This window comes from Clinocottus analis, unplaced genomic scaffold, assembly GCF_023055335.1.
Source record: "Clinocottus analis isolate CAN_PGR_092001 unplaced genomic scaffold, fCliAna1.0.p SCAF_13, whole genome shotgun sequence".
In the NCBI taxonomy this organism is placed as follows: domain Eukaryota; kingdom Metazoa; phylum Chordata; class Actinopteri; order Perciformes; family Cottidae; genus Clinocottus; species Clinocottus analis.
Window position 1 is genome coordinate 3,372,803 of NW_027175854.1, and position 17,333 is coordinate 3,390,135.

General features: G+C 42.0%; 2 protein-coding genes across 5 annotated transcripts; one reads left to right on the forward strand and one right to left on the reverse strand.

The window, feature by feature from the left end:
- Positions 1-163: 163 nt before the first annotated feature.
- Positions 164-12,460, forward strand: sgsm1b (small G protein signaling modulator 1b). 3 transcript variants are annotated; one of them, XM_068573994.1, is made up of 26 exons: positions 164-189; positions 285-345; positions 458-501; positions 2,248-2,323; positions 3,139-3,301; positions 3,418-3,570; positions 3,856-3,923; positions 4,035-4,177; positions 4,273-4,404; positions 4,563-4,687; positions 4,783-4,850; positions 4,946-5,109; positions 5,245-5,374; positions 5,836-5,962; positions 6,037-6,101; positions 6,186-6,331; positions 6,424-6,552; positions 6,652-6,825; positions 6,975-7,040; positions 7,676-8,863; positions 8,949-9,073; positions 9,158-9,240; positions 9,331-9,440; positions 9,534-9,630; positions 9,751-9,918; positions 10,105-12,460. In XM_068573994.1, the coding sequence occupies exons 2-26, from the start codon at positions 339-341 to the stop codon at positions 10,191-10,193; spliced, it is 3,840 nt and encodes a 1,279-aa protein (XP_068430095.1). In that variant the 5' UTR covers positions 164-189; positions 285-338; the 3' UTR covers positions 10,194-12,460. The 3 variants fall into 3 exon arrangements, with proteins under 3 accessions (XP_068430095.1, XP_068430094.1, XP_068430093.1); XM_068573993.1 differs by having other exon boundaries at positions 180-345; XM_068573992.1 differs by lacking the exons at positions 164-189; positions 285-345 and having other exon boundaries at positions 439-501.
- Positions 12,461-13,253: 793 nt separating this feature from the next.
- Positions 13,254-16,994, reverse strand: srsf9 (serine and arginine rich splicing factor 9). 2 transcript variants are annotated; one of them, XM_068574672.1, is made up of 5 exons: positions 16,893-16,994; positions 15,719-15,895; positions 15,300-15,532; positions 14,252-14,424; positions 13,254-14,160 (listed from the first exon to the last, which is right to left on the reverse strand). In XM_068574672.1, exons 2-5 carry the CDS (start codon positions 15,874-15,876, stop codon positions 13,918-13,920), a joined length of 807 nt encoding a protein of 268 aa, XP_068430773.1. In that variant the 5' UTR covers positions 15,877-15,895; positions 16,893-16,994; the 3' UTR covers positions 13,254-13,917. The 2 variants fall into 2 exon arrangements, with proteins under 2 accessions (XP_068430773.1, XP_068430774.1); XM_068574673.1 differs by having other exon boundaries at positions 15,719-16,116; positions 16,893-16,988.
- Between the last annotated feature and the right edge of the window lie 339 nt (positions 16,995-17,333).

Below are 17,333 nucleotides of genomic sequence, written 5' to 3' on the forward strand. Positions count from 1 at the left end.
GTCTCATTAACTGTAATCAACATTTGTGTTAATCATGCTCTGAATAATCACCAAAACCTTTCTTAACATAAGGGTTCATTACAGTTAAAAAAAAAAAAAAAAAGGACCAGTGACGAATAGGTGTCGGCGTATGGCTTCATGTGTACAGCAGGCTACTGTGACTTTAAAGGGGTGTTGGTTGGCTGAGAGGTAACAGATAGGTTTAATTTCCTCTGCTAAGAACACATCGCACATCTCGGAGCCTCTCAGCCTCTTTAACCAGCGTTGTCCTCGTTGCTTTCCAGAAGACATCCTCAAAGGAGAAGCGTGCGCGTCAGCCGCTACAGCTTCCCGGAGCGATGGGAGGTACAGCAGGCCTGCTGCCGCCGTTATTATGCTCCTGCCGTGAGCCCGCGATCATTTATTTCCCACACTAGCAATCTGATCAGCATATTCATTATGTTTTCTCCCGTGACAGAGGCCGAGACGCGTCAGAAATTGCTGCGCAATGTGAAGAAAGAGGTTCGTCGCATTTTACGTCTTTTCTTGCTCATCACAGTTTATGTTTACTGGCACTGTATGCTTAGGCAATGTGTGTGTGTGAGTGTGCGTGTGTTTGTCTGCGTGCGTGCGTGTGTGTGAGTGTGTGTTTGTGTGGACACCGTTCATCGGGTGTGAGCCACGACTCCGCCACAGCCAGGCCTGTTTTTTTTTAATCAAATGTACCATCTATTTGTATTTTTTTTTAAAAAACGGATGCAAGATAGGCTGCCAGTAAAATAGCATGTTTGACTGCTGTCATATACTGGAGTAAGATGATGATAGTGATGACGATGATGATGATGACGATGATGATGATGATGATGATGATGATGATGATGATGATGATGAGGGTGGTGGTGGTGGTGGTGGTTGTGAAGATGATTTGATATCAGGTGGAAAAAAACTGCATATTGAAGGAGCTGTGTACATTATCCTTTGTATATCCACCCAAACCTGTTTTTCAAATCCTCCAATAGACTATCTCTCTCTCTCTCTCTCTCTCTCTCTCTCTCTCTCTCTCTCTCTCTCTCTCTCTCTATCTGTCTCTCTCTCTCTCCCTCGCTCTGAAATCATGGTTGAACTGTTTTCTAGAACACACCATCTAACACACCATTAAACTTAAAGGATCTGTTTCATTGGCATTTTAGCGTGAACTGAAATGCAAAAAGTCCAACCTAAACTGGGTGATTGTGACTGAATTATGATCCGTTTGGATATTAATCTACATCGAAATTGAGGGCAGCACACCTCCGACGGCTCCTAACTGCTCAGTGACTCCGCAACTCCCCAGGGAGGAAAAAACAGGATGTTTTATTCATTGCTGAGAAAGACCGGTGCTCCCATTCTCATCGTGTCCGTGCTCCCCCTCACCTGTGACTCATTGCCTCTCCAACATCCATGTTTCTGGTGCTGGATCCTGCAGCAAGGAGGGGCTCAGCTGTGATGTATAGATTTAAAGCACAGCATATGATACCCAATTAATTTGGACTTTTAGTTCAGGTTGATGAAGCACTTTTCAGGTCCTTTCCCAGTCACCCAAACATGTTGTGGACATCAGACAGCACATCTGCAAATCTGAGATTCTGTTTGTAAAATAGAATTACAATATGCACCAAAAAATGTGCAGAAAATTCTTAATTTTTCGACAAGACTGTTACAGTACACTCTCCTCGGTCACAGCACAGAGCTCATAATGTTTGAATTAGTTACAGTTCAGTCCATTTTACAGAACAATAATTTTCCCCCTAACATTTTTTTACAGGTACATTTGTTAAAGTAACAAGAACTACTTCAGTAAAATGTCAATCTCTAAAATTGATTGGATGATGTTGATGACAGATGATGACAGCTGGAATCTGCAAAAGAACTAAATCCATATTTGTTTTGAGGGAAATTTCAGGGTTTTTGTGCTCAAGTTGAAGTTATGAGATGTGAAAGCAAACCAACAATCTGTTATAGTTTGTTTTGTTTTTTTAAAAAGTGGGTGGTGCTCCTTGGTGAGGGAGTGCATGCCATATGTGAAGTAATGAGCCAGACAGATGTGTTACTACTATGAATTATTCATTTGATCTGGATGTTGTGGGACTGCATTGCTCCTTTGTTGCTCATCGTAACCTATTGTAACAAATTGATTCCTGTTGTGTTTCTTGTTTGGACTTCCTGTCACCTTCTGTTACCGTGTCAGACAGATTAAGTCTTGTCTCACCGTGTACCTTTCTCTATTAGGTGAAACAAATCATGGAGGAGGCCGTCACGAGGAAGTTTGTGCACGCAGACAGCAGCCACATCATATCCTTCTGCGGTAAATGTGTTTTGTGATTATATTGCACAATAAGCCATCTTTCACGGTCACGGTGTTCCAAAATTCAGGGCACATGCTCCAGATCTTGTTCCATGAGCTTTAATGTTGAACTTCCCGTTAGCATCGGGTATTGTAGGCTACACAAGAAGGGACAATGAAGACGGAGAAACTAGAGGAAGTCAATTAGAGAGAAACATTTTGTAGAATTATTTTTTTGTGTGCTTAAAATCGTTGTGTATGTAGTCTCAGAGATAATGGCACAGGGCATGCTGTAATTAAACAGTCAGCCCCAGTAGTTGTCACAACCTCATTGACATGTATAGTGCAGATGGTCGTCACACTATGAGTTCATCATCACCGTGAAAAATGGTTGCCTACAGTCTGTTCGAGCAATGGAAATTCTCTCAATTTATTTTCATAATGCAATTCGTCATCATGTTTATTTATATTTAATATGGTGTATGGATGGATATACTAAGGTATACTAATACCATTCAAAGGTGTTGATACTAACCAGGAGTGAGGCACGTGTGATTCACATCCCTCATATCCTAGCAACAGTGTATTGGGAAGATTTCAGTCTATTTTTACTTGTGACACCTGTGCTTGCTTTTCACCGTTTATCTTTTTTTATTAAAACAAATATTAAGCCCTGAAATAATGAAATAAGAACTAAGCTCAAAGTCAAGTAAAGCGATTCCACCTCAAAGAAACGAAAACATGAACAAAATTGAATTGAAAAAACAAATCCAAATCAACGGTTAACACTCTTTGTGTGTTTGTGTGTGTGTGTGTGTGTGTGTGTGTGTGTGTAGCTGTAGTGGAGGCCTGCATGCTTCATGGACTGAGGCGACGTATTGCAGGTCTTCTCTGCAGTAACAAGGTTGCAGCTCTTTTCATGAAGGCGGCAAAAAACTTTTCTCCTGCTGAGGAACTCTGTCACAAGGTCCAGGAGCTGGAACAGCTCATCGAAAACAGGTGAGATGGAAACCTCCGCCTGCGCGAGTCCAGTGACACAACATCTTTCCATGCGTAATGCCTCGTCCTGTCCTCTACAGATATCTCATCTGTCAGGTGTCTCTTCTGTTTTTCAGCAAGCAGAACAATTCTTCACTGAGTAATGATCGCGGGAGGCAATCTAAGTTGGCCAACATTCCCCCTCAAGCACTGAAACACCTGTGGATCCGAACTGCACTGATGGAGAAGCTCCTGGACAAGATTATCCTGTACCTGGTGGAGAACAGCGGGTATTTTTATGCATCATTCAATGCAATTATAAACAACCGGCTATAGAAGATGATGTCCTCTATTCAATATTAACATTTTGCAGTATTGCTCTTTTACAACTCCTTTCCTTTAATTTCTTCAATTACTTTACTGATATGATATTTCATGCTAACCATCTTTAATCTTTCTGGTGTTTCTCCACTTGCATACACATGCCATATTATGTGGTTACAGCTATGATTTGGAAACAGGAAGTTGTGTTTGATTTCAAAATCCTAAAATGTTCCAAATGTTGTGTCCTGCAGTGCCTTCTATGAGAAACAAGCAATGCTGATGGATCCAGTGGATGGACCCATTCTTGCATCTCTATTGGGTATTTATTAACCACACATTTATTAACTCCACACTGAAACCCTTTATTTAGCTCACTGTACTAACTCTCTGTATCTCTGTATGACTTTAAATGTAATACCCTTGTTTCAAGTCGGCCCTTGTGCTTTGGAGTACACCAAAGTTAAGACTGCAGACCACTTCTGGACTGACCCATCTGCCGACGAGCTCGTCCAGCGGCATCGCATCCACAGCGGCCACTGTCGGCAGGATTCACCCTCAAGAAGGCCTGCTCTGGTTAGACAGTGAAGGCCTAGTGATTGACTTTAATCAAATGATCAGCTATGGACTACTCTGTGTAATACATCTGATGTCTTCTGAACCTGTACCAGATCCAGAAGAGACAGTCCAGTGGTAGCATAGATGATCGCCCTCTAATGTGGGTGAGGGACTACGTTGAATCACTCCACCAAAACTCCAGAGCCACACTTCTGTTTGGGAAGAACAATGTGCTGGTGCAGCCGGTGAGGGTTTTTCTTTTTCAGTACATCTTTTAATACAGCAATAACACAATCCTTTAAGAGAGGCTCGTTTATTTTCTGGGGACTTGGGTGCATCTGTTATAGTCTGTTGTAGTATGGCGGACATGTTGTGGTGTTACAGCTCTTACTTGTGTCTGCAGAGAGACGACATGGAGGCCATCCCAGGCTACCTTTCTCTACATCAAACTGCAGACCTCATGACACTGAAATGGACACCCAATCAGCTGATGAATGGCAATGTGGGGGAGCTAGATTCTGAGAAAAGGTTGGGCTGATGGAATCCAATCAATGAAGTCTGGCTTGTGTTTCCATAGTTGACTCAATGGCTCCTATTTGCCCATCTTTCTTTCTTTCTTTCAGTGTTTATTGGGATTATGCTATGACAATTCGTTTGGAGGAGATTGTGTATCTCCACTGTCATCAGCAAGGTCCAGTAATCCCCTATTAATGTGTTAACGTACATTAGTAGGAGTAGGAGTTTAAGGAGTTATTCATTTTGGAGTTTTACTATGTTTGTATACAGTGAACAGTGGTGGGACAGTTGTTTTGGTTAGCCAGGATGGGATCCAGAGACCTCCTCTACATTTCCCCAAAGGAGGCCATCTTCTCCAGTTTCTGACCTGCCTGGAGACCGGCCTGCTGCCTCACGGACAGCTGGACCCACCGCTCTGGAATCAGAGAGGAAAAGTCAGTATGAATAGATCACAAAATACTTTCATCGCATCTTATTTTCAATCCTGTCTGCAATCTCATGCTACATTTACCTACAGCTATGATCCGTTGTAACAACCTGTGGGAAAACATTGCCTTTCCATTTCACAGGGAAAGGTTTTCCCCAAACTGCGAAACAGGAGTCCACACGGCTCATGTGATTCTGTATCCGATAAGGAAGATGAGGAAGCAACCGATTATGTGTTTCGGATCCTCTTCCCTGGCAATCAGATGGAGTTCAGTAAGTGTCTTTAATCTTCCTGTTCCTTCTCCCTGAGTTAATCTGATAAAACATTATCAGAGATTACATTTACAATTGCAATATTCTCTTAATACTGATTTACAGATTAGACTGTTTCGGTTGAGACAAATTTGTTTTCCTTAGGCATATATATCATATTATATGTACATTTTTCTCATTAATTTTTCTTTCATTCCTTTTTTTCATACATTTCTTTACTTTCTCCTGCTTATCCAGTATCTGTGTGTCCATTTCACATTATAGTGCCAACCTTGTATGGACATACAGGAATTTGTATCATCTCCATCGCCATCTTTCTTTCCACATTTTGTACAGTCTTTATTAATTGCACGCGTGCGCTTTTATGCCCAAATCTTTTGGAATTGCTTGTGGTTTTATTTAACGATGATGATGATGATGATAGTAGCAACGGTACTGATAAGGGCTATACTGCTATGCAGTGGCCCTGGAGCTGATGGACCAGGGCGCGAACATATGGCAACCGACACCCAGAAAGTCTTCCTGCTCCTCCTGCTCACAGAATGGCTCCTCTGATGGCTCTCTGCCGAACGGCTGTAATCAGGAAAGGTAAGTGTTTCCTAGGGACGGGCCCAAATATAGTCAGATTATTCCAGCTGAATTTTCCCTTCCTTTCTTACCAGGGCTCCCTTAAAGCTCCTTTGTGACACCATGAAGTACCAGATAATCTCCCGCGCTTTCTATGGATGTAAGTACAAACTGTGGATTAAATTGAATTCCAAATGAAACAAAAGTTATTGTCAATATGAGGACTTGTATCTTTCCTCTCCAGGGCTTGCATACTGCCGTCATCTGTCCACAGTTCGTATACACCTTTCTGCTCTGGTCAACACCACTATAGTTGACCCTGATGTGCCCTGTAATGCCCGAGGAGGACTCTCTGTGGAGGTCTGGGGCCGGTTCCTCAAGGATAGCTCTGTAAGATTCACACCGAAACACCAAGCCATACAGTATCGAATGGTTCAATGAAATAGTCAGTGCTGATAAATCCTAGACCTTATCTTGTGCAGGCGTATGAGGAAGAGGAGATACGCAGGCTGGTGTATTTTGGTGGTGTGGCTCCTTCACTACGCAAAGAGGTCTGGCCCTTCCTATTGGGACACTACCAGTTTACGACTACGGAGAAATGCAGGCTCGAGGTATTTCTTTGTGCCGTCAGACTTTATGACACACATAAAGTACACATATACACCACAGGGGATGCCACTATCTTTGTGAACACAAGGGTTCTGTTTCAGATTGATGAGCAGATGAGGACCATGTATGAGCAGACTATAAAGGACTGGCAGGGCTGTGAGGCCATAGTCCGTCAGAGGGAGAGTGAGAAACATGCTGAGGCCATCGCCAGATGTTCGTCTGGAGCCAGTGTGGAAAGGGGGCCAGTGCAGCGGGACTCCACCATCAGCACAGATGCAAGTTTGACCTTTTGGCATTAAATATCCCGCGTTATGTAACAATGATGAAAACATGAAAGGGAACTGTTTATTATATTATCAGATTTCCAAGCAAGTTGACAGTTCTGCTTGTCTTGTCTCTTGTGCGATGCTTTTCTCCACTGCAGTCGTCTCTATGTAGCAGCTCAGATCAACAGAATGCCCAATCACAAAGTGATTCCAGCAGCACACAGGTATTTTTTGTATTATTAGTCACAACAGCAATGATCTCTTGTAAAAAATATAGATATATACACGTTTCAGCCCACACATCGGAGCATTTGAAGACATGCCATAACCTAAATAGTAAAGGTTTGATGACCACCATTCTTTCTCACAATTATATTTGCCAAAAGAATGGCCTTTATAGTTCACTTGAAAAAAACCCAGCATTAATGAACTGTGTTGTCAGACAGATGAAGACTTCACTGCTTTGTTAGTGGCTCTGTGAGGCTGCACTGTGTTGCCTTTAGTTTTGATGTTATTTGGCCATAAATCAAAGAAATGGACAGACTGAAATGTGTGACCTTCATGATGGCGCTAGATGAAAAGTCAGAGACGCAACAAAGTGATTACAATTGAGAGTCAGCTTTGACTTGCAGTTGGCAGCAGAGAAAAGGTGAGGGAATCAAGTCACGAGGTGTCATCCTCTCAGTAGACATGAATGAGTACTACATTTTTTAGATGATTGTCTTAAAATGTATAGTATGGCTTAGAAAATGTTGTGCAGTAACGTTAACACATGCAAACTCACAAGTGTAATTCCTGAACATTTGTCCATTTCATTGCTTCGGGACACATACGGGATTTTCTTTCCTTTGGTGGCCAGGTATTTGAATCGGTCGAGGTAGCGGAGCCCATGGTTGAGGAAGGAGAAGCACAGCAAAGTAGTCCACTAAAGGGCACCAAGAGTGGCCCTGCAGACAGCCCACAACTTCCCTCAGCCAGCCTCTCCTCCACAGGACTGTCAAACCAACATCCGGGTTCAGAAAACAGCCCTCTTGTAACAGAGTCAGCGGTTGTCGCTGCAACCTCTCAAATGTCAGAAATCTTACATGAAAAACCTACAACTGGATCACAGTCAGGAGGTGAGGATGTAATGGACCCAGGAGCCACAGCTGAAACGTCAGAGACAAAGATGGAGATAGTTTCAGAAGGTGGGGAGGTTAAGGACTCTGAAATCAAGTTACAAGAGACATCTCAATCGAAAGAAAAACCTGAACTAGAAGAAAAAAAATCGGAGAAATCTGAAGATTTAAAAGCAGTCGACACAAATATGAACTTAAAAAGGATTCCAGAGAGCACTAATGTTCTAAAGCTAGAAAGAGAGATTCACAATGAATATTTCCAAGCCCCTCCTCTCGGGCAGACCTTGACTTTTCAATCACACAAGAGCAAAGATCTGGAATTGGAGCCATTTTGTCCGCTTTCAGCAGAAAAAGATGCTAATCCAGAGGGCGAGAAAAAGATGGAGATTTCTGAAAAACCCGAGCCAGCTTCTGAAAAAGAGCCAGAGACAAAGGATGCTGGAGGAACAGTTAGTGATTTGGCTGAATTAAAAAAAGACAAAGCTGCAGAAATTCCATTTGAGAAACCCGGTTCAAATTCCCCGGTCAGACAAGTCCTAAATGCTCTCCAGTCAGCGTCGCGGGGCAGCCTCTCAATGCCGTCCCACTCGCGGCAGTCTCCGGACACAGCAGATTCAGATGACTCTCCTTCAGCCCTGGAAATGGAGGACATTCCTGCAGGGACATGTGTGACCTCAGATGATATGAGAAGGCCTTTGGCAGGTCTCGCTGCTCCGCCTGTCCCACTTGCACAAAGAGAGAAAATGGCATCAGAGGACCTCGTCCTGGATCACCACCTGGACACAGCCTGTAACACCAGTCCTGAGGGCACCGACCTGGGCCTTTCTGAAGAGGAGCCTGAGATGGAAAATGTGCTCACTGAACCGGAGTCTGCAGAGGTGGGAGGAGACGCCAAACACAGCGAATCCTCAGAAGAACAAACCTATTCCGTAAGCGTTACACATGCAATGCAGACGCACATCTTCTTTTTGATCACAAGCACACTTTAACTGAATTTCTTTATGATTTTTGTAGCAAGAAATACTGGACATGTACTTGATCAACTTGCATCGCATTGACAAAGACGTCAGACGTTGTGACAGAGCGTATTGGTACTTTACCCCTGAGAACCTGGAGAAGCTGCGTAACATCATGTGCAGGTAAAGGCGTCGCCATGCTCAACGTCTCAATGTTTGTCTCAAACCGAAACAATAACAGCTGATGAAACTTGCTTGACTTTGCAGTTACGTGTGGAAGAATCTGGATATAGGTTACGTTCAGGGAATGTGCGATCTGCTGGCTCCCCTACTGGTTATCCTGGACGACGGTCAGTGACACTGCAAAGTCTATCACTATGCACCTTGCCAAAATGCTCATAAATGTCTAATGGTCCCTTTTTCATGTGTGTGATTCACAGAGGTCATGGCATTCAGCTGCTTCACTGAACTAATGAAGAGGATGAACCATAATTTTCCACATGGAGGTGCGATGGACTCTCACTTTGCCAACATGCGTTCTCTTATCCAGGTATGTGCATATATATGTGCACCAGCACATGTGCATGCATGCATACATGCAAAACCATAACATGAAGAGGACATTTTGTTTCTATACTACTAGATCCTGGACTCTGAGCTGTTTGAACTGATGCAGCAGAATGGAGACTACACTCACTTCTACTTCTGTTACCGCTGGTTTCTACTTGACTTCAAAAGAGGTGATGGCAAACGCAGGCATCATGTCGCTTCTCTTTTTGAATTGTCCATAAAAGAGAATTTTGTGTGCCGTGATACTGACTGCCATCTCATCTCTTTCTGTTTTCTTTTATGTTGCACAGAAATGGTTTATGATGATGTGTACTCTTTGTGGGAAACTATCTGGGCAGCCAAGTACACTTCCTCTGACCACTTTGTGCTCTTTATTGCTCTTGCACTTGTGGAGATGTACAGAGACATCATCCTAGAAAATAACATGGATTTCACAGACATCATCAAGTTCTTTAATGGTAAGAAATAATAAGACGATAAGGTGGAAACCATGTTGCCAATTAAGTAAACCAGTTGATAATGTCGGGTACGTTCAAGATATAAATCCCACTCCGTCTCAGGAGGCAAATACACTTTAGATTATTAATATTACAAAGCAATTTACCGCTTGTATGTTTAAAAGGTTTTTTAAATTCTCTTCTCAGAAATGGCGGAGCGACACAACGTTCCTCAGGTCCTGATGATGGCTCGGGACTTGGTCAACAAAGTGCAGACGCTCATAGAAAACAAGTGATGCTGCCCATGTCTGCTGCTGCGCCCACATTTCTTTGTGCTTAATTCATTTTTACATACTGACACGACCACAGACACAATAGTAATTTATTCAATGGGAAAAAAATAAACGTAAATGAAATGCAATGATTGGTAAGTACTGAAAAGACAACTGGTCATTATTTTTAAAAACATTTATTTTCAAGTTGCTCCTCTCTATATTCAGGAGATGCAATTATTGCCAATAGATTTATTTCCAAAGTGTTATTGTTCACCTCGTGAATGTACCCTTAATCAAAATGCTTCAGGATGTTATTTATTTTGCCTTAAATTGAGCTATTCTTTCAGGGATACAGCAACCAAATTTGTCACCGTATTGTTCGAAGGTTGATTTTGTTCAGCTGTGCACATCTCGTGATGCACTTGAGTATATTTTCAATATTGTTATTATTTTCGCTGAAATTGTAGCTGACATGTTTAAACATCTTGTGATGCACTTGAATATAGTTCAATAATAATAATGTCTAGCATCATGGGGTGATTTGGTTTGGTGAACGTTAGATACATTAAAGGAGGTTGTATGTGTGGTTTGCTTCTCAATAGCCATTTTGAGGACCTCAGGGTGGCTTCTTTGAGCCGTGATGGTCCTCTTCCTGTTTGCCTCTGATGCACACCAGCTGGCAGAGCATCCGGGCCCAATCTGTGCACATAGTTTGCATACAGTAAAGTATCGCCCGTTCCTCGGTTACCAAACTGCCACACGTTGTGCTCTTTCCATCTCTGACATCCTCTATGCATTGATTCACTTTTCTGTTCTGTGCAGACTGGTTCTTGCGACTGGTTCAAATGGGCGCTTACATTCTTCTCACCTTAAATAACACGATGCCGCTCAGGCTGACGAACTGAGCCGTTTCTCAATGTACACAGTGCTCACAGAGTCGACTTCTTTGCAGCATTGAAGTAGCTGACGTGGTGGTTCATTTTGAGCTGGTGATGAACTGAAAGGGGGTTGCAGTGAGGGAAGCTTGCTTCTTTTGCACTCAACACTGACTTTGGGATCAGATTCATGTATTTGCTGGCCTGCTGATCTTGGTTGCTTGCTCTAGTTTATTCTTTTTACATGCACAAACTTAGAGCAACAAGTCTTACATGGATTGTTGATATTTCCTGGAGTAACTGCTGTGCATTTCTCTTCATGATTACGTTAACGTCCCCATGGCCATACCTAGTGGAGAAGAGCTCTGCTTGAAGCTAAAGTCAGTATCATGGATTCACTTAAGCTTTGACACTTTTCCTCGGTTGCATTTTGTTTCCTGTAAAGCTAGTGTGTATACAGAAAGCACCCTCCACCCTGATCGGTTCAACTATTTCATTCATTCATTTAAAAGAGCAGTCCTCTTATGCTGAAATTGGTACATTTTATCCTGTGCCCTTGGAGGGCTCTTCTTTCAGCGACACTGAAACAGTCTCCAGATTTATCTATTGTACACCTCCTCACACAGTTGCTGTGCATTGCGCTGTATTACAGTGCTGCTTAGAGCATTAGTCATAACGCCGGCTATTTGTATATTTGATCTTGTTGAAGCAATCATCAGGGTTTCACAGTCTAGTAAGTGCCAGAAGGTCGAGTTAATACATAGTGGTAGCTAGTCAGTAGTATGTAGCTATGCGGATCATTTTGGTTGTATGTGTGTATGTTTACACCACTGGATCTTCTGCTTCTAATCCAATACAGTGGAAGTTAATCATTTGTTTAGATGAAAATGAAAATGTAGAGGCAAAGTGTGTTTCCAGAAACAATGTGATGGAGACTTTGATGTCATTGTTTGAATTTATTTAATGAGGTCTAATGAAGCTTAATACAGTCTGTGAATCTGATACATTTTGCAGATATTCTAGATGGATTCAATTCTATAATCTCCGCAGATGAATACAAAACTATCGACATGGCTAGATACCAGCATAAGTATGTCAGAAAATATGATTTATTGGCACCACTCAGTTACAAAATAGCCATAACACACCCATGTTTGGTTCCCTGTGGCTTAAATACCAGTGTTTTTATATCACTGCTAATGTGTCTCCACATGATCTTCTAAAACCTGCCCGAGTATTGCTGTTTGTGCATTGCTGTTTGTTGTCAGAAGATTTACTGTATACAATGTGTTAAAAAGAAACAAAGTACATATTTATTAAATGCAATACAACGTCTGTATATGGGCTTTATCGGATTATAATGAACAGAAAGATAAAAATGTGCCATTGGAAATAAATATATTTTTTATTTTTTTCTGTCTTCTCAAATTGTCACCTGGTATAATTAATTTATTGCGTATTAAAAATATTATATTTTGCATCCCATGTGCCTCATGTATATTTTCACTCTTTAACATTTTCATACAAAATTAGTTTCTGTGATTAACTCCGATGCCTCGTTTGTCACTTTGAACACTTAGATGTCCACGTGCACTTCGTAATAGTTTTGGCTGCTGTTACTTATATCCTTTACTGTTCATGAAAAGATCGCTTCTTAATGCGACTTTGATGGCAGAGCTGGAGAACAGTTTTCATTCAAGATGCATTCCAAAGTTTAGTCGAACGTGAGACTTTAAAGAAAGATCCCTCTATCTCTCCACCACAGCTGAGAGACGACTTGGCAGAACAGAAGGGACATGTGATAGCCTGTTACTAGCTTTCACCTGGAGGTTACGTTTCAACCACGCTCTGCAGGATCTGATATCACGGTTGAATAGGCAGCATCTCAGTATATATATATATATACATACACACTCTGCATGTTCACAGACCATTAGTGTGGGATATTTGACAGTGAACTGTCAGTTGTAGAACTTGCCTTTAACAAAATTAGTCAAATCTTTATATAAAATGGACTTTACAGAAGGAGGCCATTTTGACAGATTGAAGTCACAAGCATAAATAATTAAATGAATGAGCTTTGAGGTGGTGGGATTTTGCATGCTGGCTCACTTTAGTAAAACAGTCATTTTTATGGTTTTGAGTAACAGCTGTTCACAGTGAATATAGCAATGATCTATTAAAAAAAAAGTTTTCTGACAATGAATGAAAGGCAGTAAAAGTTAGCATTTTATTGGTAAACAAAAAACATTGAAGACGTACATTAAAAAATATCTGGCAAGTGAGGCTCACAGTCAACATGTGTCACTACCCTAACAGGCTGACTAATTTTACATGTTATGAATCGCACCATGGTACTGATTAGCTTCACAGGATCTTGAATTGGGAAAAAACAGCATGCTTAAAGCTACAGGAATGCGACACACAGGAATATCTTGTCAAGCATTTAAGAAGCAGTATGACTATAAGCCTGATAGCTGCATGATTGCAAAATTTGTTTTGGGCAATAAACATCATCATTCCTGTCAATGTTTGACATCACAACCCAGGGTTTCTTTATAAAAGAAACCTCCTAAATGTTATATTGCAATCAAATATAATTAAATCGCTCAGAAGAAATAAAAATTAAAAATTAAAAGAAATAAAAACAAAACAACTAATTGACCGATTCCAGATAACGTACGGGTGTTTACAGAACAAAGAAATTCATATTTAAGGCTGTGGGGAGAAGCAGGGTGTTCAGGTGATCATGACAATGGAATGTACGTAGCAAGAAACAACATTGATGGATCATATGAGGAAGCCTGGGGTTGAAAAAAAGAAAGAATTACAAAACATTTCCCCAATTCCTCTATAAATGGCATGCCTTTCTACCGGTAATGACGTGGCGGCGGGCTATGGTGCTGTGACGGGTGCCTCCTGGGGGGTGGACTATGGCGCGACATAGAATGGCGTGGAGGGGACTGGTAGCGTGCAGGGGGAGACCCTCTGTTATGAAAGGGGGGCGGCGAATAGCGACCACGGGATCTGGATCTGGAGCGGGAACGGGAACGGGACCGATTCCAGTTTGGGGTGCCCCTCTCCTCACAGACACGGATGTACGCAGTCTCACCCTATAAAAGGATTACAAATATTTATATATATATATAAAATGTGTTAATTTCACACCTAAAAAAGGTAAATCTCATCATCACTGGAACTCACTTGATGTGAGCGGAACTCGGTCCGATCCAGTCTGCGTAATGCATACTCCATGTCCTCTCTCCGGAGAAATTCCACTACGCCATCTCCATCCCGCTGCACATCAGCAAAGCAGACGTCCCCTGCCTCGCGCATGTGATCCTTCAGATCCTGCCAGCTCCCAGTTGGTGGTAACCCTAGAAGGGGAAAAAGAAACTTACTAAATTTACTTGTTTAAATTATCTGGCACAAATCATTCCAGTCTAAAACCGCTGAGGTAAAAAACACTTTTACTAGTAGGTTTTAAAAGGCAACATTACAAAGTATACACTTTTTGAAAGTGTATTGAAAATGTGTTTCAGCAAACCACAATATTTTCAGATGTTGCACATCCATAAATCTGCTCTAGTATGACCGGCAGAGTCAAGCAACTATATATTATATAGCTTACATAAACATGCTTGTATAAACACAAGATAATTGTTGCATGCAATAAATATACATAATTAATGATATGCAATGACAAAATTACACCTACCAGTCACTATAATCGGTGTTTGGGATTATTCAGCAGACATGACCACTTTCAGTTTACTGTTTCGTTTTTCATGACTTAAGGTGCTGCCTTGACCTCATCCACTTAGTCCCCTTGTCCTCCAGTCCGCCACGAGAGAGAGAACCATATATGCCTATGACTCATGATGTCTTCTACTAGTTTCCTTGTCCTCCAGTCCGCCATGAGAGAAAATATCTGCCTACAACTCCTGATGTCTTTTACTAGTCCCTTGTCCTCCTGTCCGCCATGAGAGAGAGAGAAAATATCTGCCTACGACTCGTGATGTCTTTTACTAGTCCCTTGTCCTCCAGTCCGCCATGAGAGAGAGAGAGAAAATATCTGCCTATGATTCATGATGTCTTTTACTAGTCCATTGTCCTCCAGTCCGCCATGAGAGAGAAACATGTCTGCCTACTACGACTCTTACGTCCACCAGTCTACCAACCCTGTTGACATCCAGGATGCCACGAAAGAGAGTGAAATATGAACTGGCTATGACTCATGTCGTCCACCTACCAGTCACTATGACCCGGAATTCAGATCTTCGAGTTGGAGGTCCAAATCTTCCCCTAGGTCCTCCTCCTCCTGCACCACCACCACGTCCTCCACCATCTCCTCCAACACCACCTCCATCTCCTCCTCCTCCCATAGGGCCAAATTTAGCACCAGAAGATCGAGGATACTCCACACGTAGCTTGGAGTCTCCATAACCATATCCATTCCTTCCATAGACGGCATCATCTGCATCCCTAAGAGAATAGAGCAAAGAACTCCTTACCAACGTATGCGTGTTTCACCAGGGGACGGACCTGGAAATGCGGTCTCCATCCATTTCCTGCTGCCAGTCACGGGAGATGATATTATACCGTATAAACTAAAGTTCTCCAACAAGGGGAATGTGATTTCACTTGCCAAAGACTTTCCCCAAAACTCACCGTGGATCTTCAAATCTGACGAAAGCAAAAGGAATAGTGCCTCTATTGTTCTTCAATTCGATGTCACGGACTTTTCCATATTTGTAGAAGAGATCCTCAATGTCTCTCTCCTGGACGTCCACGGGAAGATTCCCCACATAGATCCGGCCATCCGACATGGTGGTCGAGGGAGTGGTTCTGCTGACAGAGAATGGGGGCACCTGTAGACGTGATCACTTCTTGCTTTCACAAATAGATGTGGAGAAGGTCCTTATCCTAATCCTAGTTCCAATCCAAAACTTAGTTCTTCTGCCTCCACTTCTTTAATTTAGACAAAAATAAAAAAAAACTAAACCAGGGATGCAGCCATGAGTAAATGATGAGCTCAAGGCACAGGCCCTCGGATCCGAGCCTGGAAGCTTTAAAAACAGGGTAATGAATTTCCAACAACCTTGAAAAGAAGTGCACTGTGTGGAGAAAATGCGACTGCAAAAACATCGATTCACATCGTGTTCATAATCAATAACCTGTGTGCCCCAAAGAAAAGCATCAGCTTTTGTTGTGGCATGTTACTCCACTCATAATTCAGGTAGTCACCAGTGTGCATGTACTTAAATAATATGTCAATAATACACCCGCTAGTACCGTGAATATATGGTTTTACATTGTAATTTAACATCGTGTTTACCTCATAAACAAAATATACAATGAGTTGCTACAGCAAGCTCCATCCTTACGTTACCATATATTGTAATCAACACACCACTAATCATTTCCCCAACAAATCGGATTGAAGTGATAGCAAATGTATTTATGGCAGGGCGGATTTAATGAACGCCAAAAATGGCAGCAAACGACGGCGCTTGCCAGAATTGAGCGTTTCCGTGGTCTCAAAATGTGTTGATCGAAGCTAACGTCTGCTACATCTTTAGTTAGTAAGCGACAGAAAACATTTAAGGCGAACAGGTCAGCGTGACATTTGTAGCTGGAAAGTTAACGTCGGCTTAAGATGTGTTACGTCGTCCGGTAACTCCGGAGTCTCTTTGTTGGTAATGTAAGGTTAGCTAGCTCGTCGGGCTCACGAGTCGGTTTAGGCAAAAAATGACCTGTTCTCAGGCTCGAAGCTATATCTATTTGGGCAGTACAGATTATATGTATTCAGTAAACATTACTTAAATTAACAATGTGCTATTACCTTTCCAAAGTAGGGCTTCTTCTTTCAGTAGGTTTAACGCTATATGTCCGCACGCTATGCTACTTCACTGTCGGTTAGCAGCATTAGCCAGTAGCTTTGTGGCTTCTTCTAATACGTATGACCGGCAGACAGCAGTGGGGGTCAGTGCAATGCTGCCCCCACTGGTAGGAAAAGGAACATGTTGTTTTAGCTTTATATCCCAACTCCAAACAAACAAAGGGTTTTAAATCCTACCTTAGTTGTATAAAAATATACAAATGTTTACACAAACACTGGCGACTAACAAACAAAACGGTGATCTGGCATTTGTGCCTGTAGTGTATCTGGATTGGCAGTGTCCTGCTGGCCATGACTAAATCACCACAACTGATACTCCCTCTTCACTTAAATCCAAGGATGCTCCATGCTTTTTTTTTATTGTCACACATTCTCACATTTTCT

What these genes read in the sequence shown, in the direction of transcription:
- sgsm1b (XM_068573992.1), top strand. Translation starts at nt 439, where the DNA reads ATGTTTTCTCCCGTGACAGAGGCCGAGACGCGTCAGAAATTGCTGCGC. An exon ending in TACCTGGTGGAGAACAGCGG is followed by an intron (nt 3,571 to 3,855) that starts GTATTTTTATGC and finishes TGTGTCCTGCAG; the next exon opens with TGCCTTCTATGAGAAACAAG. An exon ending in CAGAAGAACAAACCTATTCC is followed by an intron (nt 8,864 to 8,948) that starts GTAAGCGTTACA and finishes TGATTTTTGTAG; the next exon opens with CAAGAAATACTGGACATGTA.
- srsf9 (XM_068574672.1), bottom strand. Translation starts at nt 15,876, where the DNA reads ATGTCGGATGGCCGGATCTATGTGGGGAATCTTCCCGTGGACGTCCAG. An exon ending in GTCAGATTTGAAGATCCACG is followed by an intron (nt 15,533 to 15,718) that starts GTGAGTTTTGGG and finishes CTATTCTCTTAG; the next exon opens with GGATGCAGATGATGCCGTCT. An exon ending in ATTCCGGGTCATAGTGACTG is followed by an intron (nt 14,425 to 15,299) that starts GTAGGTGGACGA and finishes TTCCCCTTCTAG; the next exon opens with GGTTACCACCAACTGGGAGC.